Source organism: Periophthalmus magnuspinnatus, chromosome 14 (genome assembly GCF_009829125.3).
Source record: "Periophthalmus magnuspinnatus isolate fPerMag1 chromosome 14, fPerMag1.2.pri, whole genome shotgun sequence".
Classification (NCBI taxonomy): domain Eukaryota; kingdom Metazoa; phylum Chordata; class Actinopteri; order Gobiiformes; family Gobiidae; genus Periophthalmus; species Periophthalmus magnuspinnatus.
The window spans coordinates 7,334,779-7,359,848 of record NC_047139.1 but is presented as its reverse complement, the minus strand read 5'-3'; the positions used below and the strand labels follow the sequence as shown (position 1 = coordinate 7,359,848).

Here is a 25,070-nt window from a genome sequence, read left to right as displayed (position 1 = left end):
GGCATTTTAGTTTTTATTCTTGGAGGTATTATGGTCTGTGCGGTGGCTCACAGGTAATCACAGACTCAAATATAGATTACTAATGACTCTTCAAGGGAGAGATTTCAGCATTTAAGACAAAATAATATCAAGAATTATCATTTCAGGGCAGAAAACATGTCATTAAACTGCCATTAAAGGTTCACTGTGCTGGGACAGATCGCCGACCTTCCACCTGAAAAGTTACAGAGATGTTCGTAATTAGCCTGGAATGTTCCAAAGTATGGCATTAAACTGTCCAATTACTGTTTTATTCTGCCCTCAGTGGAGAAGGATATTTCTCTTTTGCGTTAATGTGTTTTGTCTATTCGGAGCTAGCGTACCTGCCATATTGTTCCAGACGTGAACAGTTCAGTCATTTTTCACTGTTTAAGCTGTAAAGTGTCATTTGGTCCCATGCAAATATTTGTCTGCACGTATTGTAACGTTATAACATGTTAGCTCGCTCTATAAACTCACTTGAGGCACTTTAAGTTAATTTACAGTGCAAATCCGCGCTAAAATACAAGATGATAATAGCGCTAGCATGTAATTGATGATGTAATTTTCCATTCATGTTAGCGTGATGCTAATCTACAGTTTTGCACACGTTTTCACTAGTTGTAGTTACTTTTAAGATAGTATTGTGCATATATTATATTTTAATAATCGACTATATGACACTTTGCATGATATGTGCTTTACATGATTGTAACATGCATATATTTCAATCTACTCTTCATTAAAGTCCAAAACAGCAGGAGCCTTCCTAGGTGTTTATTGGAGAAACTGTATTTGTAAAGCTAGATCCCAAACACTAGTGGAGCAGAATAGTTTTATTTCTTGAAAATAACTAAAAGTATTCGTCTTTCTGTGAGTATGACTTGTAACTTGACCTGGTGGCGTCATCTGCTGGTCTCTATGGAGGTAAAAAAAAAAAAAAAAGGTTTAATTACATATTTCTGAACATCACATGAAGAGTAAAAACATCTCCAGGAAAACAAGCAGGTGGAAAATGTTAAATCCACGAGAAAGGTTACACAGTATGCCTTTAAATAAGTGACAAATGTAGTACCATCCATAACAGAACTGAACTCTCTCCATGTGTGGCCATACGGTTTGGTGACCTTACATAGTGCAGTACTGTCATTAGCATCATCGGGTTGGTCCAGTTTTTATGTTTTCTGCCCATGCAACTGGAGCCAATGGCAGAAAGACAGAAACCACATGACAAGAGAAACAACTCCCAACTAAAAAGGAAGGTCAAAGCGAAATGCACGGAGCCTACGATGCGGAAATGGCACAGTCTCTACGCTTTTTTTTTTTTTTGGCAAAGTGTTACTACATTCACCCTTAAGCTACAAGACCACACAGGAATATAATTAAACGTACCTCAAATGTATCACTGTGGGGTAAACACTGACGGGGGTTTTCAGGCATGAACAAAAATATGGTAATGTGTGAAAGACAGAAAAAGACAACAGCTGCGGCAAGACGAGTGGTGATGTTCAAGGTCCCATTTTCAACAAATCGTACATTTATTTTACACAATATTAATGTAGTTGAATGGAAAGATGTATAGACAGTTCTGTACATTTCATTACTCCAGCGCAAAGTCCATTACCTGACGTAAGTGGGAGAATAAGTCAACACTGGGCTGAACAGGTCGGACTCGTGTTAATGGAGGAAGAAGATGAACAGGGCAGGTTACAGTCGATAGTCCGCGTTTGCAGGGAAAAGGCTCTAGCGCCCACACGAGTCACGTCTAGAAATAAAAAGGAAGCTCCGACATGTCATTTTAGCCTCTCAGGAACGTGCATTGTGGGGCTTTCGACAGCAGTACTGCAGCTATCCCAGCACAGCGATCACGTAACAGGCAACGGCACTAAATGGATCAAACTAAGTGATTAAAGTTAACTAAAAGAACGCTAGGATACTATCTGGAGTGTGGAGGATACAGAGAAAGCACCAGGAATCCAGGAAGTGCATAGATCAGAGGGTGAATGATGCAAAGTAAGCGCTATTTTATTGATCGACAGCTATCGCGATTCGCCAAACGGACTAGTGTCAAGGCCCGAGTGCAGGCCACACTGCTACACAGCTAAATTAGTAAAAATTTAACATCATTTACAGGTATTTTTCAGTGGTTTGTGAATGAAATAGCAGCCAGAGAACAATTTAAAAATGTTAAAAAATTGCCAGACAAGAGTCGCCACCAAAATACACAGTTTGGGCCAAATTACTGTAATTTTTTATCCAAAATAATTAAAATATTTTTGATGTTTCCAGTTCCATATTGACTCATACTAGTTCTGATATAGACCATTTAAAAACTAAGAAAAAGTCTGATAAGTGTATCAAGAAAAATAAATAAAAGTAAGTAAAAGTATCGAGTTTTATAGTTTTAGTGTCTAAGGATGGATTTTTTTTTTTAATTTTCAAACCTAATTCTATACAAAAATGCAAGAAATACAGATCATCACTGCTGGTTGTGCGTATTTGTCGTATATATGTCGGGTACTCTTCTTATAAAGCACTGCATTTGAGGCTTGTAATATGTTTAGGGCAGATAATGGAGATAATACAAAGTAGACGTGGCGTTAATATGACGACATAGACAGACGTACAGGAGGGTCCTCGGCTCTCTAAGAGGTTCCTCCACAGCGTCGAGCCCAAAACAATTTCTCGCTCGGCTGAATCCAGTTGCTTGTTCTGCAATCTGATTAACTCAAGCCTTGGTCAGCGGAGGAGGAGACAGGAGCTAGGAGACAAGGAGGTAGGAGACACAGAAGAAGAGGAGGAGGAGGAGGCTCCGTTGGGACATGTTCGCTCTATTGCAGCCACTCTGTTCCACATAACTGATCCTTTTGTCTAGTCCCAGTGAAAGAACTTGTTTGTTAAGGTTATTTGGTAAAGGCTGACAGGTTAATAGGCTTTAGTTTAAAATGTGATATATAATGACAATGAAGTACGACAATGATGATGCAAAACGCTACATCATTCACTGCTTTGTAAACAGAAATAGTTAACACGTGGCCCGGAGTTATTTTATCTTTTGCAGTGATTGATGATGGTAGATATATCATCAAGCATCTACAATGATACTTTAGAACTGGGAAGACCTTTCTGTGCAGAGTTTGCATCTTCTCCTCGTGTCTAAATGGGCTGGTTGTGGCTTTAGTCTAGTGCACTTGTGTCAAACTCAAGGCCCGGAGGCCAAATGCGGCCCACCACGTCATATTATGTGGCCCGCGAGAAGGTAAATAAGTCTGTGCTGCTTTAATGTCTGCATCGAACATAAACGAATGAGATTTTTCCAACAAGTGGAACTGAGAAATATTTGCAAATGATCCCAAAATGTTCGGGAAAATTGTCGGCAGTTTCAAGAAAGGTGAACATGAATACAAGTGTGTGTTAGTTCAAGGAGAAAAACCTGTATGTTTTTTTGTGTTATGAGGCGCGGTCGGTTGTGAAAGTGAACTATCTACTTCGACATTTTGACACCAAACAAGAAAAACAACAAATTGTCCAGTAATTAAAAGGCTGTTTTTGAAGCTGAGCTGAAGGTCTGAGCAGGTGTGACCGATACACTTTTAAAAATGTCAGTTTATCAGGGGATACGCAGTTACAGACAGGCAGTATTTGCAGCTTGACTGAGTAATAAATACAGAGAGTTATTTAACAAGTTAAAAAGTAGTTACATTTATTTTACATGACACATACATTTAGTGACATTATACTACCTCACAGGCACAGGCCATTTTGCTCATGTGGCCGTCAGTGAAAATGAGTCTGACGCCCCTGGTCTAGTGCATACTCTTATATCATAAACACCTTTCAGTCCGATCCACAGCTAAAAAGAACTGTTTGAGTCTGGATTTAAACATTGTCAAAGTAGAGGCCTGTCTCACATCCTCAGTTCCAGGCTTTTTAAAACTGAAACTCTGATTCCCCATGTTTAGTCCTGACTCTGGCACCAGCAGGAGGCCGGTCCCTGAAGTCCTCAGAGTGTGAGATGGTTCATGTGGCTCTAACATGTGGGAGATGTTCTTTGGTGCTGGTCCATGGAGAGACTTGTTCACAAGCAGAGCTGTTTTAAAGTCTATTCTCTGAGCCACAGGAGTCAGTGCAAAGACCTGTGCTCATACTGATGTACTGCAGCTGCCTTACTGCTCGAAGTTTTACTAGAAGCCAGTGAGCAGGACGTTACAGTCGTCTAACCTACTGGCAAATGCATGGATAAGTCTCTCTAAGTCTGGTTTTGACAGTTTAATTTTGATTTTTGCAATGTTTTTTTTATTTTTTTATTTTATCATTAGACAAGACACTTCCCCACCTTGCCTAGTGTGTATTCGGTGTGCGTGTGTGTGTTTACTGGTTGTCAGAGACGCCGATGTCACGGATGGGCAGCCTTTTGGTGTCCTGAAAGGCACTTCATATGTCCATCTTGGGTGAGAGAAACAAACTAATATCTCGAAGCATTTAAGTTGTATGAACCCATTTCTTTTTGTCATACTAACCCAGTGCATTACTATTATCAGCTCCAAAAGTGTTGAGCTCATTACGTAAGGCCCCTGACGTAGAGGAACCGTAAAAACAAAACAAGGATCAAACGTCACGGTGACTTTTAGCACTCCACTGTCCTCCTGTCCTCTGCACACTCCCTCACACTCCTCTGCACACATTATTATTTGATGACAGAGCTTCTGGTTTCCCCTGCCTCTCTTTGTAAATACGATCCCTCTGTGAATAATTAAGATGGAGATGGAGAGGTGGGAGCCCAAAACAGCAGGTTAGCTCCAGTGTTGACTATCGAGACGGTATACACACCAAAGTAGTTTATGTAAGAAGCAGGATCTGGGATTTCTCTGTATTTTTTGACCATCTGGAGGTACTTTGATCACACCAGGAGTCACAGAGCCCTGTCCAAGTGCCGCCGATGGACTGAAGTATTTGCTTTGGTGTTTCACTTCAGAGACGGACCATGGAGGAGCTACAGAGGAAACTGGACCAACGCTACGAGACCACCAATCCCAGGAAGGTAGTACGACTTTAGAGATGAATGAGTCGGGCTGATGAAGTTGAATACAGTTATATTTTTGTGACTGTGCAAAATGTGTTACTTTAATGATAAGTCGTGTTTTTAGAATTACAAATAGGTCATAGTTTGGGAACAAGTCTGCGTTTTGGGGACTTTTCTAACTACATTTGGTTGAAGTTTTTGACAGAACTGATCTTAAAAAAGTTACATTTTTGTATATCGTGTAGCAGGTTACTGATATAAAACAAAGGTGCACTGTGTAACTTTTCTTTGCCTGAAATATTCCCCAGTATAACAATAACCACGCCGTATTACCTTCATAAAATTGCAGTACTGTATTGTCATTTCCTGATTGCACACCCTGCTTCTATCCCTAGAGGTACAAAAGTTTAATGCCATACAGCGGAGCGTTCACGTCCAGCAATAACATCTCCATGGAAACAAGAAAACGATGGAGATTCCGCCATGAAAGTTACATATTGCACATTTAATAGGCTTACTACATTATAGCCTATTGCTCACAAAATGCATTCTGGGGGATTTTACGAGACAAACTGTAAAAACGTAAAGTACTTTCGGATGTAAACTCTGATACATACTGTATTATTGAAGAGACATTGGAGATTATAATTGAATACATTTTATCAGTGGTGGAAGGAGTACTCAGTTTTTACTTAAGTAGAAGTGCAGATACGGAGCAAAAAATACTCAAGAAAAAGTAAAAGTATCACATGAAAAAATCGGCTTCACTAAAAGTATTAAAGTGCCTGTTTAAAAATGTACTTAAAGACTAAAAGTAAAAGTATTTCACACAGATTTTCTGATCGAATAAAGCTTCAAATGTAGTGATTTTGGTACAGATTTGTGCAGAATTTTGTAAAGACAACTGAATTGATTTGTGTATTTCTGTTGGCCCAAACTACAAATGTGTTCAAAATAAACCCCTCAGACTTTTCACCAGGTCTCAGACAGTAATGAAAAATACTTTTACTTTTCAGTCCAGTTAAAAACAAAACAAAACGGAGGAGTAGAAAGTACAAATGCCTGCTCTCAAATGTAGTGAAGTAAACGTAAAATGTATCCACTTTAAAATCGAATTAAGTAAAGTACAGATACCTAAAATGTATACTTAAGTGCAGTACTTTACCTATTTGACTTTGTTACATTCGTTAAAATGTAATAATTCTAGTACTTCTTTAGTCGAGAGAGATTAGTGAGTGATTGAGTAGTATTTTTGGGTATTTATATGTAAAAACACAGATTAACCTCATGATTCACAAGTGCAATCTGTCTTTATATATAAATACAGTCTCTTAGTACTTTTTTCTGCACAAATAGTTGTTTTTGCACGAACTCCCGTGCGGTTTTAGCCTCAGTCTTCGTCTCGACTACAGCCCTAGTGTCCTTTCATATTTTCTGTGTTTCTTCACATAGGTGCGGTTCAAGTTGGCGTCTTCGTACAGCGGCCGGGTGCTCAAACACGTGTACGAGGATGGCCAGGAGCTGGACAGTCCTGCGGAGAAGTACCCTCACAGTTTTGTCCACAGGAAAATCCCACCCAGCCACCTGGAAATGGACCAGTACTGCGGCTTTGAAGACGGGTCCGGGGGAGACCACCAGGGTGCGCTGTGGTTTGTGCTCGTCTGATTGCGTGGGCGCAGGTGTGAGATGGGAGAAAGCGTAGTGATACAATCTCCCGTAGTGGAATAGTGGAGGTGGATTTCCATAAAATGATATCCGTGATTGGCTCTACATGTGTTTGTGAAATTACACCTCTCTGTGAGCGACGAGAGCATGATGAATGTGGATGTGATTATGAAATGAGCAGTCGTGGTGCTCGAATAAATGGAACAACAGCCACGCAACTATAATGATGAAGATTGGGGCTTTCAGAGGCAGATTTAATGCACTATTTTATCAACTGGGAAACAGGAAAATAGCATAAAACGAAGAGACAGCACACTCTTATATAGGAAATGGAAACTGAATTCTGTCAATTGGTTAAGAATGTTCAATCTCAAGGTACTGGACTGAGAAGATAGACATTTATTCTGCCGTGACCTAAAGTACTATACCTTTAGAAACGTCTCATTCTCAAAAAAATGTCCAAGATCACTCACTAGCTTTAAAAATGTTTGCTACAATGAACCACTACAATGGACGAATGAAGGATTACACTGACTCATTAGCTAATAACAGCACAGCAGTGGCACACGGTTTAGAAATCTGACTTTACAGAAAGAATGTTCACTGTTCTATATCTGCATCCCGAAGATTCTCAATGGGGTTAAGGTCTGGACTCTGTAGTGGACAATCCATGTGTGAAAATGATGTTTCATACTACTGAACCACCAATTTGAGCCTGATGAATCCTGGCATTGTCATCTTTGAATCTGCCCGTGCCATCAGGGAAGAACAAATCCACTGATGGAATAACCTGGTCATTCAGTATATTCAGGTGTCAGCTGACCTCATTCTGCTGAACCTCAACTGGACCAACTGCAGCAACTCCAACATATTTGCTTAGTTAAATCCAGGTGGCGACTTTTTAGTAACTTTATAGTAGTCCAAGAATTCAAGAAAAGTGACATGAGTTCTAACGCAGGAGAAGTTTATTACCATCTGCACGGCATCTATGACAGTAGAGTCCATTCCAGTCTAGTGCAGTCCAATTTCGCTCTGTTGTAGGGAGTATTATAGCTGTAATGACATGGACCAGGATAACAAAGACTGAGCTGGCAGTGAGCGGCCTCAGTACGGCACATTGGCCTCTTCTGTATTTGTCCAGATTTCCTTTTCACTCTTTATTTCCTTCATTAAACATACACTACAGGCTAATCCTCCAGCTACTCCTTATCGCAAACGTCTGGTGAACTTTCAAAAGTAGTAAATGGCTATTCATGGGGCCCAGGCATAAAGATTCCTTCCTGATTTGAAGGATTTGGCGCAGTAATGATCCTCGGTTGTTACAGCAGTTCAAAGTCAAATATTTTATCTCTTGAACGGGAAAAAGTCGTCACTAAATCCTTTAAATTAGGAAGGAATCATTTGCCTGAAACTATAGACTGTAGAAAGAAGTGAGCGTTTAGTAGAGTTGTCAATCAAACCTGTTGCTAACGCTAGAGGAAGCGATCTCGGGGAAAGAAGACGCTTGATTTGTCTGTTATTAACGGTCATATCTTGATTTACGGACACAATAGTGAAATAAAAACACCAGGATCATGTAGAGCAGTGGTGTCAAACACATTTTCACCGAGGGCCACATCAGCAAAATGGCTGTTCTTAAAGGGCCAGATGTTGTGATGTAGAGTATGACATAAAGATAATTACGTGAACACGATTAGTGACAGAAAATGGGTTTTAGGCTCCAAGTTGGTCCAAACTGTGATGTACATATATATATTTTTATTTATTTTGCGTAGTCCTACAGTCAAATAGAGACTGTAGAGAACACGTTTTTCCAAATAGAACTTTCCACACTTTGATGAAATTGAAAAGTAGTTTAATCGACTGTTTTTTCTCAATTCCTGATATGGGATATACGTAGAGTCAACGTTGTTTCGAGTTGTCTGTGTAATCCCTCAGTCGTCCTTGTTGGTTCCATTGACGAAGAAAATTCAATTCACTCAACTAGACAAAAAGTTTGAGCTGTTTTCTTAGATTTTATTTTAACAATCGTCCCACATCAGTTTATATTCAGCCCAGAACTTCATTCAAACTCAGATATCTGCTTGTCAATATTGTAATCACCTTCAAATATATGCCGTTTTATTCTAGCATCATAAGTCTAGACATCTCGGTTATATTCAGCAGATTGTGCGTCGTGATGTTGTTGTGCACTGTTGTTGCAGGAACCTACCCCCCCACAGGCCTCATCGCACACAGGATAAACGTGTACAGAGGAGTGGGGAGCTACAAGGCGGCTCCGGGCCAGAGCGGAGCCGACGAGGGAGACGCCAAAGTAAGAAACACACCTCGCGGCTTCTGCTTTTGTTCGAGAAAGAAAGAGCAGCTCACGACACAACGGAATTATGATTTATCTGTACCACTTTATAATAACTCTACAGTAACAGACTTAAAAGTATGAACAAGTTGTTTTAAGAATGATGGTTACAACTTAATTACGAACCGACCAGCAAAAACCACACGCTTTTGGCAAAATTTATAAAGACGTGTGGGTCTGGAAACCGTATCCTGTTTCCAAGATTTCAGATAGATGTGATTGACAGGCGAATGAACCAATCAGAGAAATGCACGGTCAGTTTGTTTCAAAATGGCGGCTTACGAGGAAAGAAAGAAAATCAAATAATGCAGAGGACTGGTAAAGAGCGAAGAGTTCTGCAGAATTAACAGGTGAAGCAGTAAACACCAGAATAATGATTTATCTGTACCACTTCATAATAACTATACAGTAATATGCCTTAAAAGTATGAATGAATGAACTCCGAGTGAACAAATTGTTTATTAAGAATGATAGGTACAACTTAATTATTAACCGGACAAAATTTTACAAAGACACGTGGGTCTGGAAACTCTATCCTGTCTCCAAGATTTCAGATAGAAGTGATTGACGGGCGAATTAACCAATCAGAGAAATCCACAGTCAGTTTGTTTCAAAATAAACATGGCGGCTTACAAAGAAAGAAAAGAAAATAACGCAGACGACTGGTAAAGAGCAAAGATTTCTGCCGAATCAACAAGTCAACAAGTGAAGTAGTAAATTGTTTTTTTTTTGTTTATCTCAGGTAAAATAATTTTGAAGACAATTTTCGAGTGGAGATGTTTTCCCGCATTTGAGAAAGTGCAACAAATTAGTGGTTGTGGTTGGACCCGAGTTAGGATGGAGTTCAAAGTTCACAAGTTTTGTTTTTTACTGGCTAATTTCAAAATTGGCTTTCCCCAAAGTTTGCGATAAGGAGTAAATGAAGGATTAACCTGTAGTTTATGTTTTAATGAAGGAAATAAGTGCATAAAAATGAAATCTAGACAAATACAGAAGTTGCCGTACTGAGGTATAATACTCCCTACAACAGAACCCATCCCCTCCCTCTGTGGTTTGATGGACTGGCTGGTCAGGCAAACTTAAATTAAAGGTTTTGCTGTGATAATTCTTTATTCACAAGAACTTTTACAAGCCACATATATATATAATGGCTAATGAAATGTAATCTCAAGACAGGATTTGAGAATATATTTGTAATACTTTTTTTTTATAGAACTACAAGCAAAAATGTTTTACTTCATTCAAGTTTCAGCAAGGATTCAGTGATGACAAAATGATATGAAATTTGGAGTTGATTGCGGTGCTCAGATAAGGGATAACAAAGCTAAACAATGTCTCATTTAGTTGGTGCTTGATTAGTGCAGGATGATGAGAGGGAGGTCATACTGTCCACTGTGTTATAAAAAGGAAAAAAAAATATACCCAGGAACAAATTCATCACTTTTATAGACAAGACAAGACATCGGAGTAGTGTATAGTCTATTTTTCATGACATAAGTGAAGTTATATCAGCAGTCAGGTAGAGGAAAACTTGAAAACACAGCACAACTTGAAAAAAAGTGTTGTGCATCAGTTTGGAAGAAAAAACATCTTCCGGATAAATAATATTGTCACTGGTCTTGTAGTTTGTTAAAGGTGAACAGTAAAATCAATTAATATTAATGGTTAAACTGAGTATTGATTAAAATTCTTCCAGAAAACAATGTTGGACTTTGGCAAAATCATCATATACACCAGTAATCTACGCATCATTCGAGCACCTCCCCGAAAACCTGAGCCAGAGAGACCGCACGGAGCACCCGCTGGGGAGAAGGACGGGCACCCAAAGGCCAAAGAGAGGGGCAGCGGCAGCAGGAGGAGGAGAGCGGCCAGCAGCGCCCAGCCATCACAGGAGAAAGAGGAGAAACACGCAGAGGGCAAGGTAATGGGCCCTGGTCTAATGCACCTCCGGAGAGTGTGTGAGCTTTATGTGCATCTTCACTGACCATCTCAATATCACCACGTCCTTCTGCTCGTGGGAAGATGAACCATTTTAACAACAAAACCAAAGGGAAATGCAGTGATTTTCTGACAGCGTGTTGAAACTTTTCATTTGATACAGTGAAAGTCTTAATTTATTTACTTGCACGTTGTAAATCGTCTCGTTGGGAGGTCTGCCGTCTTCTTGTCTCCAGGTAGATATTCGTGCTTTGTCGCAGATAATCCGTGAAATTTATCTATTTTGCAATTATTATATTTCTTAATGGAGCGGGGTCATCTCTTTATCTGACCTTTAACGTGGCCTAGTGGCATCATCAGCCTGTTTCCACCAAAATGGACAGGTTTAGAGCCATACTTTGAAATATTTTTCGCAATGCAAAAAAAAAAAAAAAAAGAATTGAAATAAAAATAAATAAAATAAAATAAATAAAAATAAAACAATAAAATATATAAAAATAAAACAATAAAATAAACAAAATAAAATAATAAAAAAAAACAAAAAAAACAAAAAAAAAACAAGCAGGTGGCATACTCTTCACCAGAAAAGTTACATAGTGCTACTAGGCTTAAACATGTATTTTGTTTGACCAGTGGTGGAAGAAGTACTAAGCAAAAAATACACGCAACTAAAAGTAAAAGTGTCACATGAAAAATCTACTTAAGTAAAAGTATTAAAGTACAGTTGTCCCTCGCTATATCGCAGTTCACCTTTCGCGGTCTCGCTGTTTTCAGGCTTTTTCACAGTGTTTGATCGTGCATTGTGTTCTGCGTCCTGATTGGCTGTTGGACTGTAGACCATTGTCCATCAGTCTCCTCCGTGCCGTGTCTCCTGTACAGTACAGAATGTGTTCAGACAAATTTACATAAACGTTGGATCGCAGTGTGACTCTGAAGTGCTGTACGTTTGCAATTTGTTTTCTCCCCGACAAAACCCACAATGTCAATGAAACGTTTAAAGGCGCCTACGAAGGTTTGAACTTTGAGAGAGTTTAAACGAGAGAGAAATGTGAGAAAATGTTAACGCCTGTGTGAGAAAAGACGGATATCACCTAGTACGGGTTATTTTTGGAACGTAATCCCCGCGATAAACGAGGGACCACTGTACTCATTTAAAAAAGTAAAAAGTAAAAGTACTTCACGCACATTTTGAGACGTAATAGAGCTTCAAATGTATCGATTTTGATCATTTCTGGTAGTTTTATCTGTTTTTACTTGTATATTTCAGTTCGCTCAAACTATCATGATAAAAATTCACCCCTCAGCCTTTTCAGAAAGTCTCAAACTATAATAAAAAATACTTGTTAGATATGTAGCGGAGTCGAAAGTACAGATCAGATGCTTCCCTATAACATGTAAATATATAAAATGCACTTTATTTTTGTAACTAGTGTACCTCAGACATTTGATTTTAAGGCATATATTATACAGGATACCTCGTTACGACAGGAAAAAGCTTATCTTGTTTTGTTTTTTTTGTGTTTTTTTTTATGTTTTGACACTAACATTAACAGACGGATGGATACATAAAGTAGCTACATGTTGTTGTCTTTTTCTTGCCCACGAAACACTATTCATAAACATTTAGATTACATTACCATAGAAAGTACAAGAGTATAGGTCATTTTTAACGTTCACAGATGGATCCTTATTTCCCACAATGCTGCTCTGCCCTATATTGCACCCAGACCTTAATGTCCCTCTACTTAATGGACAACACTATAGTGCCATTGTGCTATCTGTCAACTCTCCTGATGAGTCCACACTTTTTCACAATGCCCTCGCAGCATATACCGCAGCACTCACACCATCCTGCAAGAACACAGGCTATCACCTTTCTGCTATTACCGCCCCGCTACGCTCCTCCCATCGCTCATTATCAGGGCCCAGCGTTCTGTTCTGTAGTCTCCTGGATGGTACACCGTATTGTAGCGTTTTCATATACCAGAAAATTCAACCTTTTTCATTACGTCTCCTCGCTCCAATATGTCGAGATTTTATTGTTTTTTTTCACAGTAATTGACTTCGGTGTTGTTTTTATAATCGAGTTACATTCATTTTTGCTCATGTTTCATCTGTTTAAAAACTATATATCGCTAAACTGCATTCTCGCTACGTTGCTTTGCATTATTTTAGGTACAAATAAATCGGATTATGTGAGTTCCTGTTTTGCGGTAATGAAATAATACTTGATAAATACGGTGGAGCAAACTGTCTGCAAACTGTGGATGGTCCCTGCAATAAGAATAGCTCCTTTTTATCCGTTTAGATGTGATAACAAGCATAGATCTACGTTTTACTTTATTGATAGTTCACAGCTGATGTCATTCCCTGGGCGGTGATGCTAACTGGTGGCACTTCTCCATCTGAAGCTCTGTGAGACTTTAATCTGAGCTCTGTTTTAACACGATCTGACCATAAAGAACTGATTTAGTTGTCTTAAGTCCCTCTCAAATAGCATACAATCACAAGCTAACTAGCATTACCCAGTGGTTTTTCAGCTAGTTACGTGCAGCTTTTTGTTGAAAATCACACCTGAACTCAACGATGAACACACATATTGATCCCAGGCTTCTGAAAATGTGTCGTTTAAATTAATTTTGTAGTTTTTCTTGAGTTTTCTAAAAGCTTATCAGGTGTTGTAACATCTGGGGGATCAAAAATACAGACTCGGGGGTAAAGTTTGACAGTTTATTACAAAAAAGGAAATGTGAATGTTGGTTGATGGAGCAGGTAAGAAAGGAGGCATAGGATCACGTCTTCGAACCGGTTGTAGGAAGCTGGGTCGGAGGCTGAAGTGTTTGTACCGGTCGTGGAGAGCTGGGTCGGAGGCTGAGGTGCAGGGAGATTCCGAGAAGCGGGATCCGGCAAAAAAAAACCCAAAATCACAAAAACTAGACTGAGCCAAGCGTAACTCTACCACGGAGGATACGCTGACGATCTGGCGAAGGCTGTGTTTGCTAATGTGTGCATCGTGTCACCGTGGCAACTGCCGAACCCTCCGCTGTAGACGTACATGAATTACCCCTCTCCCCTTTAGCAAGTCACTGTAAAATATCAATTCATTCACTTCACAGCAGTTGGTTTTGTGCTTTGAAAGCTGAAGCGTGTTACCAAAAGGACACAACAGCAGAACTCACCAGTCTGAACAGAGTTGGAACTGCTGACCTTCTGGTTGATGGTTGAGCGCTTTAACCACTGTGCTACTGCCATATTCAACCACAAGGGGCTCACTAGGGTAATTTTAAAGTTGTCATGGAACTATTTAGAAGCTGTGCGAAGCAGTTGCATTCTTTTTTGGCCCTAAAATGGAGGTCATTTATTCGTAAATAATAAATACGCTTGGATAAAATGTGCATAAATCTTTTCAAATAACTTCAGCCTGTAGTAGTAGTGAAGAACACAGGCCAGAAAACAATCCATACACTCCTCATTGCACTTCCCCATTGTGAGCCAACTCCTTGTCCTGTAGAACGAATGCCCAGTCAGCTGTTCCCATTGTAAATCTGTATGTAATGAGCAGATGGCAGTGAAAATGGCTGTCCGGCTCTGCACTAACCTGCCATCAAAGCCCTAAATTAACTCTTCATAAGGGCCACATTGCTCTGGTTCTATAAAGTCTGTTTTATTGCATGTAGGTCAAAGGTGTTAAGTTAACAAACGCCGCTCCAGTGTGAACCGAATGATGACTGTTGTGTTTTCCTGACACGTGTTATTGCCTGGAAACATGAGCATATAACTGAATAATGGCCATGTTATTTTCCCAAATGTAAAACAAAGCGAATCATGTCATAACTTATCTAGCAATAATAATGTTAAAGTAGGAGATTTCAAACTTTTTGAAGCCATGGATCCCTTATATCGTTACTGGCAATTTCATCACAGTAAAATTCAGAAGTTTAGACCATGTCCATAACCAAGTTTGGATGAAAGATTCATTTCTCATGGTCCTTATTGGTTCTTTCCATCATTGCATCATCCATCCATCCATTTTCTTCCACTTATCTGGGGCCGGGTCACGGGGGCAGCAGTCTAAGCGGGGACTCCTAGACTTCCCTCACCCTGGACACATCCTCCTGCTCCTCTGATGGGACCCCAAGGCGTTCCCAGGCCAGCCGAGAAACATGGTCCCTCCAGCGTGTCCTCGGTCTTCCCTGGGGCCTCTTCCTAGTGGGACATGCCCGGAACGTCTGCCTAGGGATTGCATCATCTTTCTTATTTATTTATTTATTTTGTGCATTTTTTTTTATTTTGTACATTTATTTTTTTTATTTTGTACATTTTTTTTGTATTTATGTATTATTTTATTTTATTTTATTTTATTTTATTTTATTTTATTTTATTTTATTTTATTTTATTTTATTTTATTTTATTTTATTTTATTTTATTTTATTTTATTTTATTTTATTTTATTTTATTTTATTTTATTTTATTTTATTTTATTTTATTTTATTTTATTTTATTTTATTTTATTTTATTTTATTTTATTTTATTTTATTTTATTTTATTTTATTTTATTTTATTTTATTTTATTTTATTTTATTTTATTTTATTTTATTTTATTTTATTTTATTTTATTTTATTTTATTTTATTTTATTTTATTTTATTTTATTTTATTTTATTTTATTTTATTTTATTTTATTTTATTTTATTTTATTTTATTTTATTTTATTTTATTTTATTTTATTTTATTTTATTTTATTTTATTTTATTTTATTTTATTTTATTTTATTTTATTTTATTTTATTTTATTTTATTTTATTTTATTTTATTTTATTTTATTTTATTTTATTTTATTTTATTTTATTTTATTTTATTTTATTTTATTTTATTTTATTTTATTTTATTTTATTTTATTTTATTTTATTTTTTTATTTATGTATGCATTTATTCATTTATTTATTTTTGTACATTTATTTATTTTGTACATTTATTTATTTTTTGTATTTATGTATTATTATTATTTTATTTATGTATGCATTTATTCATTTATTTATTCTTGTACATTTATTTATTTTGTACATTTATTTATTAATTTATTTGTCTTTCTTTCTTTTTATTTTATTTATTTTGTTGTTGTTGTTTTTTTTCCAACAGTCCATCATAATTTTCCAAAATAGGATGTACATTTCCAAACATACAAAGAAAAGTGTTATCACAATTTTTGGAGACCCTCTGGAACCACTGTGTTAAAACTTTATAATTAAAGTGATACAAGCTGATGACTCCCCCCCATTTTCTTCCCATTTTTTAGTGCTACTTTCTGTATTTTTGTATTTTTCTTTTCCACAAACTGCCACTTGACTGCACCTAATAAATATTTAGCACAGGTTCCTACCAAACCAAATAATAATTAGCATGAAAACCTGTCATATGCATTTTAACATCCTAATCTCCCCCTGCAGCCCCCGTTTGATAACTCCCTCTCTCCTCTGCGTGCAGGACTCCGACAGCTGTCAGCAGTGTGGGGGCTCCGGCTGCGCTCCCTGCTCCCTGTGTCACGGCAGTAAGCTCTCCATGTTGGCCAACCGCTTCAACGAGTCCATCAGTGACCTGCGCTGTCAGGCCTGCTACCCCCTCGGCCTGGAGAGGTGCCAGTCCTGCTCTGCAAAGTAGCACAGCGTTTAATCTGATAAAGAGAGGGAGGGTGACTGAGTGAATGTGTGAGAGAGTTTGCGCTCTGTGGGATACTGCTGTGTTAGGGTTGTCTCGGTATTGGTTAAATCTGTTCATTCTGAAGTTTTAGCGTATAATCCAACATTCATTTTGACTTCTTTTTACGTTCACAAACTTGAACACTGCCTGGCCAAAAAAAAAAAAAAAGTCGCCACCTGGATTTAACTAAGAAAATATGTTGGTGTTGCTGCAGTTGGTCCGGTCGAGGTTCAGCAGAATGAGGTCAGCTGACACCTGAATATACTGAATGACCAGGTTATTACATCAGTGGATTTGTTCTTCCCTGATGACACGGGCATATTCCAAGATGACAATGCCAGGATTCAACAGGATCAAATTGTGACACAGTGGATCAGGAGCGTGAGACAGAGAGAGACAGAGACATCATTTTCACACATGGATTGTCCACCACAGAGTCCAGACCTTAACCCCATTGAGAATCTTTGGGATGTGCTGGAGAAGCTTTGAGCAGTGTCAGACTCGACCATCATCAATGCAACATCTTGGTGGAAAATTAAAGCAACACTGGATGGAAATAAATGTTGTGACGTTGCAGAAGTGAAATCGAAACAATGACACAGCGAATGTGACGTAATCAAAGCTAAAGGCGGAACAACCAAATATTAGAGTGTGTGACCTTTTCTTTTGGCCAGGCAGTGTATAAGGTTAATGCATAGACTGTATATATAAATGGACATAGCTAACCTGCTAGCCGCCAAGTTCAAAATAGGAAGTGATCATGGTTGTGATTCCAACTCCATCGACTCCAATTCACTTTACATTAGAAAACTGTGTCCTCTCTCTGTAAATCCTGCTGTCAGACTCGTCATTTTGGTCTTAAAATGTTCGTATTAACCCGCTCCACATGATCCTGGTGTTTTTATTCCTCTATTGTGTCCTTAACTCAAGATACGAACATTAATAAGAGACAAATCAGGCGCCTTCTTTCCCTGAGATTGCTCCCTCTAGCCTTAGCAACAGGTTTGATTGACAGCGTTGCTCTTTGGTTGCTATGATACTCGATGTCACGCTCACTTAGTCCACTTCTTTATACAGTCTATGATTCAATGCCACTGAAATACAAATGAGACACAACCAGCAAAGTCCCAGGTCAGATCTGTGGACAGGCAAGCCCACTTAAAGTAAGAATGTTTTGTATTTCCGAGCAATAAAACCATCTATAACCGAAAAAAAATGCGGTGAAACACTCAACGGAAAAAAGATGGCGTTAGACCCTCCGCCTGAAAGGGTACAGAGTGAATCTTTAATCATCCACAGAGGTCATAGAGCGCTCCACAGAAAACACTGAAAGCGAGGCTGCAGTGAACAAACTGGTTATAAGAGAACACATAATCACTTCTTTGTCGTGATATTATTTGAGGTAGAAATAAAGTAGATCCAGATGTTCAGGTTTATCCTTTCATATGAATTCTTACTTTCTCGCGTTTCTATTTCAGAATAAATGCCTTTTTTATTATGGTGTTCTTTCGGGACATTAGAACAACAGGGAAGGGACTCAAGGGCATGCAGAAAATAAGTGGATTGTGCATGAGAACAAATACGTTTTATAGGAATTTACTTTAAAAAAGACATTTTCTTTGACAAGCTTAAGCTGTTCATGTGATTAGGTGTAAGTAAATAATACGTTTTTTGTGATTAGTTAAAGCCACATTATGTACTTTTTTAGCCAAACAGTAGATTAGAATAAAGTGTTTTTTGTTTTGTTGTGTTTTCTTTTTTAATTTTGGATCTTTTGCTCCGAAAAACATCAAAATATTACTCGTCACTCCTTACACCTCCACAAAAACCTCCCTCCTTCTGGTTGTTTCCATGGAAATACTGTTCCTTTGGCTATAACCCCAGTATCCACCTCCAGAAAGTTACATACTGTACCTTTAAGTGAAATTACTAAAGTGTCAGAAGGTTGAATAATGGAGATAATGATATGTTTTGTACTGATGTCTGTCTCAGGAATAGCCACGCTGTTGTAAATCTAGATATATTTGGTCAATAACAAATAAATACATCAAACCGTGCTTAATGCGGTCATCATTTGTGCAATAACTGATCATTTTTAGCCTCACGTGGGTTGGGAATCACACAGTTTGATGCAAAAACACTGGACGTGGCTCATAGTACTCGTTATTGTTGGGCTATAGTGACACGAGATACTGGGAGTGTTCATTTGCAAACATCAGTAGTTGAGTGGGTCAGATCCACTCACACACAGGTTGGTGGTGAACTTCCAGCTCCCACAGATGAACTCTGTCGTTGTGTCCTTGATGTAAATCGCTTTGACGGTGGAAATGTGCTGTATAAAAATGTGTCCATTTAACATATTTAATAGGTAAAAGGTCCAAGGCACTTTGTCTATGAACTGTGCTTTATTTACGACAGAGATTTTATCAGGGCAATTGGGGCCATTGTCATCATTTTAAAATCTGTACCGGATACAGTATATTGCACAAGATATAAAACGTATAATAACTAACAGTATTATAATCTCTAAAATGCACTTTTTGGAGAAATAAGTGAAATGTTCAATATGTTCCTGTCTCCAAACAAGCAATAAAAGATGCTGTCAAAATTAAAATGTATGAATCACAAAATGGTTTAAATAAAAAATAAAATAAAAATAAATAATAATAATAATAATAATAATAATAATAAAATAGAAAAAAAACTAGTTTCAGCCTCACAAAATCAGTTTATTCAGTTACGGGTCAACACAACACAGATTTAAAGTGTGACAGTGTGTCTTGTTGTAGCATTAAAACAACCTCAGACTGCAGACTTATATGGGATGACGTAGTTTATAGACACCACTTTACCACATGCACAAAAGGATGCCAGGCTCCGGCCCTACATTATGCTTATCTGGTGTGTGATCAAATAAACCTCACTGAGCCTGTTCTCTGGAGCCGCTGAAGTGGCATTTTTCTCCACACAAAGCGTAGTATACTGCACTCTCAGATGATCCATCAAAACCAGGCTATATGCTGGAGCACTGACCGCCCCGTGTGAGGGGAGGGGGCTGGTGACCACAGACCCTGCACTGGACCATTATATACAGTATAACCACGGTGACTTACATTATTCCATTATATTGTTTTTTTGCGAATGGAAAATAACATATCTACTAGCAAAAGACGATGATGGATTGTAATAATATTGGTATTGGAAAAAGTACCCAGTGTATCAGTTGTTTCTACGATAACCACATTTAAAAAGATGTAAGTGATGCATTGAGAGTATTTTTTATTTTACTTGTATATAAGCAGAGAAAACATTATGTCCATTATGTCCTGGCAAATTTGAAGTATAGATTGTTAAGTCTTTAGCGGATTTAACTGTGAAAGAAGTGATTCCAGACCGGGTAGTTGTGACCGGTTCATATATATGTATAATTACACAAAATGCTGCTTTAGTTTATCACAGTTTTGTTCATACCTGTTGTTTTGATTTTATGTGCAGCCTTGGTCCTCCAGCCTCTTCTTCTGTGTTTCACTTTCTTCTTCGTGTGTCCTTCGTCTTGCCCCTGGTATAAATTCGGGCTTTGACTCCCGCTTCTTCCCTTTGCGAATCAGTATTGGGAAGAGGTCAGTCATCTATTGTGATCCCAATGTTAAAGTGTCCTCTTGTAATTATCTTTACTTTTGTTTACATCTGTGGTTATATTTTATTTGTATTTAAGTTAATATTGAGCTCATGCGTTGTTTCGTTGTTTTCATTTGTTCATGTGGAGATGCTGAACTTTGTCCGTTGTCTTCTCTCGTATAGTGTGGGCTGGACCGACGTGTAGCGGCACATGTTCATAAAGTTTTGTACTTTTGTGGAACAGATTAAAGGTGACTGTTTCCAAACGTTCCCGCTGTGCCTTGTGGCTCCTTAGCGCCTCACGACACAACGCAGAAGTCCACCAGTCACATAGACAACTGAACAGAAGTGTTTATCTGATCAGATGAGTGAAGGTACAGCCAGCAGGTAGTACACTTTACAAAGGAGCTTTCCCAGTATATACACACTCAGAAAGGTACTATCTATAGAAACCTGGACCTACATGGACTTACATTTTACATACTGTCCGTACAAGGTCATAAATGGATACACCTTTAACCGTTTACAGGAAAGCATGGACCTCGTGTCACAGGTTTACGTTTAGCCGCAACTTGTAACTGAAGTAGCTAGTTTCAGTGAAGACATCTTAAAATAAGTATGTGTCGCATTCTTACTGAGAAACAAGTTTATCTCAATGTCTAACACACAGTATTCAATGCAAGATTTAACAGAAAAGAGATTCAGTATTACCGTTTCCGATTTGCAGCTGCATTAGTAGGTATAAATAAGAAGTATTTTGTTGACTACATGACTAAGACAACTTAATACTACACAGAATTTCATATATGGGTCCAGCTGTGACAAAATCTGGGTAAGTGGAGTTCGTAAAAGCAGGAAGGAATAGTTAAAGCAAAACACGGCACACCCAAATGCAGAATAATTGCTTGGAAAGTAACATGTGAATAGTACTTTTTACTTTGGTAACTCCAGTCTAATGCACGGCCACATAGCAGGAGGCTCGTCTAATCAGGTGCCTCGCCAACTGTCCAATTACCAAAACCGTGCTATTTTTGGTCAATGAAACTCAATTCTCCAGACGTTTCCTGTCTTTTTGAGTGGTCCACTTTTCTACATGCTCTGCTTTTTAATATTGCCATTTTCGTCCCATTCTCACCAGTTTTTATTTCATTTTTCCGTCTCTGGGGAGGCAAAGTGTTGCAGAATGAGGTCAGAGAATCGCGTGCCTGCTTTGTGAACAGTATACCAAAGCTACAACGATAAGCAAGCAGGTAAATATAAAAAATAAAAAAAGTGCAGGGCAGAATAATCTTTGCTCTAGTGAAGTGAGTGTGTGGAGAAAAACAAAGGAATAATCATTGAGCCGTAAAGATAACGTGGACATGGTCTGCTATGGAAGACTGGTCAGCGAAAACAAAACAACTGAACTCGCTGCCCCGAAATACGAACAAAACGAGTCAAAACGAGTCAAAATGGATCTCAAACCTGAGCCCAAGGCACTTTACGATAGCTTGTCCGCAATCTCAGACCAATGTAAGAGCGAAAACCGTCTCATTGGGGCAAAATTAAGGTTATTGGCACAGAAAGCAACACGTGCCATCGTTGAATCAGAGAGAGCATCGAGATCCAGCCCAACCAAACTGTAAATCGGACTGAGGGGCATATCAAGTCACTTTACGGAGATGTAGAGTCTATTTTTAGTTTATTTTAGGCTATTTATCTATTATCTTGTTTTATTGCATGTACCATTTTCCTTCTGTTCTTTAACTGTGCGGTGCATTACTGGAATTTCCCCACTGTGGGACTAATAAAGGCATATCTTATCTTATCTTATCTTATCTTATCACTTTTCTCACAGCTGTGGCTCGGAAACATGTCAAGGTATGAAATAAGCCGAGGTCTGTACGTAAAAATCTAAAGTATCTAAACACTGGATTTCCTCGGCCAAATCAATGTTAGAAAAAAAACCTCCAACAGTAAAAGTAATAATAACAAGTGCAAAAAAAACATTCATTGCAAGAAAGTTCATTGGAGGATACGTGGAGCAATGAATGATGGTACTGGGTAAAACTCCGTACTCCGATAAAAATAGTCGTTACCAAAAGAAAGCAGTAAAATACAACATGAGGGATAATGTTGTGGTCCGTTGTGTTACCTGATCCCGAAAACTAAACAAGGCCGGGTCTGGTTAATACTTGGATGGGACACTGCTGATGATACCACGTGCTACAGGCGGGGCAGCAGTGGCTCTAGTACATGTGTCAAACTCAAGGCCCGTGAGCCAAATCCGGCCCGTCATATCATTTTATGTGGCCCGTGACGAGGCAAATTAAAACTTTATGACTGTCTTAAAATATCAGTTTATCAGGAGATACACAATTACACAGACATTTTTTCATATCTATGCAAATTCATATGTGATAATTGTAACTTGGAATAAATACAGAAATGGTTAATTAACAAGATTAAACAATAGTTACATTTATTTTACATTACATTTGGTCACATTTAGTTGCATTCATACTGTCTTACATTTAAATCTGGCCGTTTGAGAGCCACCATTTTGCTGATGTGACACCTCAGCTCTTGTAGAACCTGTTGTTGTGTCGTTAGGCAAGACACTTCACTCACATTGCCCAGTATGAAAATGAAAATGATGTGTGCGTGAGTGATTGGAGGTGGACAGAGTGGTTGATGGCCACTAGAATATTACTACCTCTGAGTGTGTAAGGTGCTTTGAATGTCTTGAAAGGCAGTCTCATTACAAATCATTATTATAATTGATTACAACATTTCCACTTTTAGTTACTCTGCTGTTTCCGCGTCATTACTGTGCTGTAAAATCAGATTTAAAGGTACTATACTAAGCAAAATTGACTGTTGTGAGCTTTAATCCATGTTATAATGTTGCTATGTCAACAAAAACAGACCTGGAGTTGTGTTTTGTTTCATTCACACATGTTTGAGTAACACTTTATTATTGTCACCCTCCATTTCCAAAGCTCAAAATGCTCTTTTCCACCGTGTGAATGAATGAAACGATCCAACTGATTCTAGTGAAGGTGTGTGGAGTTTAAAAACGCAGTGGAGCACTTCCTGTATCACCACATGATGACGTCACAAGGTGGAACTGAGTGTTTTCAGTTTGAGAGAAGAACTCAGCTTAAATACACAGGGTTTGTGTGTTAAACATATGTGAACGAAACAAAACACAACTCCAGGTCTGTTTGTGATGAGGAAACGTTATAAAATAGATCAGAAAATAGTGAAATATAGGCTTTTTAATTAACTTTAAATCTTTCCTCATCTCAGAAACAGAACCAATCTTTTCTTACTGTGAAAAACGGTGCGAACCATTTGAAGGGGAACGATTGCTTCCTATTAATATTGAATTATCTCCTACGGTACAAAACCACAGGCTTGGCTCAACATTTTGTAGCTTATCTTTCCTTTATATTTTGTTCCCAGCGCTTCAGCCACATCCACATCTCTGATCTATGGTGAGGCGTCGCACAGAGCAGTCATTTGTTTCAGACTCCATTTATGAAATACATAATGCACTGTTACATCACAGCAGATGGCAAACAATGGCTGGATATGGGCACACCGAGACATTCGCCTGGTGCTAATTTATGACACATTAGAAATCTATCTGTGATCCATCCCAACCCGGTGGCTCTGTGCAACACGGAGCAAACTGCACCAGACTGTGTACATTAATCACATACTCTCAAAGAAGAATGTTATTACTCTCAGCACAGGCAGAGGAGAGAAGAAAATGGCAACTTGCTCTATTCAGAACCCACTCATCATGCTGTCTGCGTTCCTGTAAGGTTTTATAAGAGAAGTGAGCCACTACCATTTCAGGTTTATAAAGCTGTGTATACGAGATATGGATGGGCAGACGAAGTTAAGGATTTAGGTGAGGTGAGAGTATTTGTACGGTGAAATCAGTACACAAAGTAATTCAAAGTGCTTTACAGAATAAGAAAGACATTAAAATTATAATAGAAAACAAATCAAAACATAAATAATCATCATAAATTTTACTTTAAAAGAAAAGAGTGCAGGATAAAAGCCTTTCAGTCGTATGCACAGCTAAACAGAACCGTTTGAGCCTGGATTTAAACATTGTCAAAGTCAAGGCCTGTCTCACATCTTCAGGAAGACTGTTCCAGGTTTTAGCTGCATAAAACTAAACGCTGACTCCCCATGTTTAGTCCTGACTCTGGGCACCAGCAGGAGGCCGGTCCCTGAAGTCCTCAGAGTGTGAGATGGATCATTATGGGACAACATGTCAGAGATATACTTTAGTGCTAGGCCAAAGTTTTGCTCATACAGAAGAAGAGCTGCTTTAAAGTCTATTCTCTGAGCCACAGGGGCCAGAGCAGAGATCTGAGCCACAGGACACATGTGTGAAGTACTTCCTGGTTCTAGTCAGTGTTCTGGATGTTCTGTTCTGTCTTAAGGCTCGTTTGGAGAGGCCAGTGATCAGGACGTTACAGTAGTCTAACCTCCTTGTTACAGACCAGTCCTGTTGTTTTGGCCTTACCTCTGTTTACGCAGATCCACCCTCTGGTTGAGCCGCACCTGGAGCGGCCAGCAATCAAACCGGGGAATAAAATCCCGGAGCCGCCACCACATCGGCGACCAGTGGGTCCTTCACTGCAGCATCGTTTTGTATTTTATTTTTGTGTTACCTAGTTTGAGTATTATTTTTGTAGCAATTAATCTGATTTACCATTTTTTGACCACATCTCCACGCTCCCGTTTTGTTC

The 25,070-nt window shown here is 38.5% G+C and overlaps 2 protein-coding genes across 2 annotated transcripts in view; one reads left to right on the top strand and one right to left on the bottom strand.

The window, feature by feature from the left end:
- Positions 1-25,070, bottom strand: part of LOC117381115 (leucine--tRNA ligase, cytoplasmic) — a 118,104-nt gene that overhangs the window by 80,219 nt on the left and 12,815 nt on the right. The gene's annotated exons all lie outside the window — the stretch shown is intronic.
- Positions 5,003-16,656, top strand: LOC117381990 (glutaredoxin domain-containing cysteine-rich protein 2). The gene is made up of 5 exons (XM_033979053.1): positions 5,003-5,059; positions 6,494-6,680; positions 8,911-9,020; positions 10,759-10,983; positions 16,483-16,656. The coding sequence occupies exons 1-5, from the start codon at positions 5,003-5,005 to the stop codon at positions 16,654-16,656; spliced, it is 753 nt and encodes a 250-aa protein (XP_033834944.1).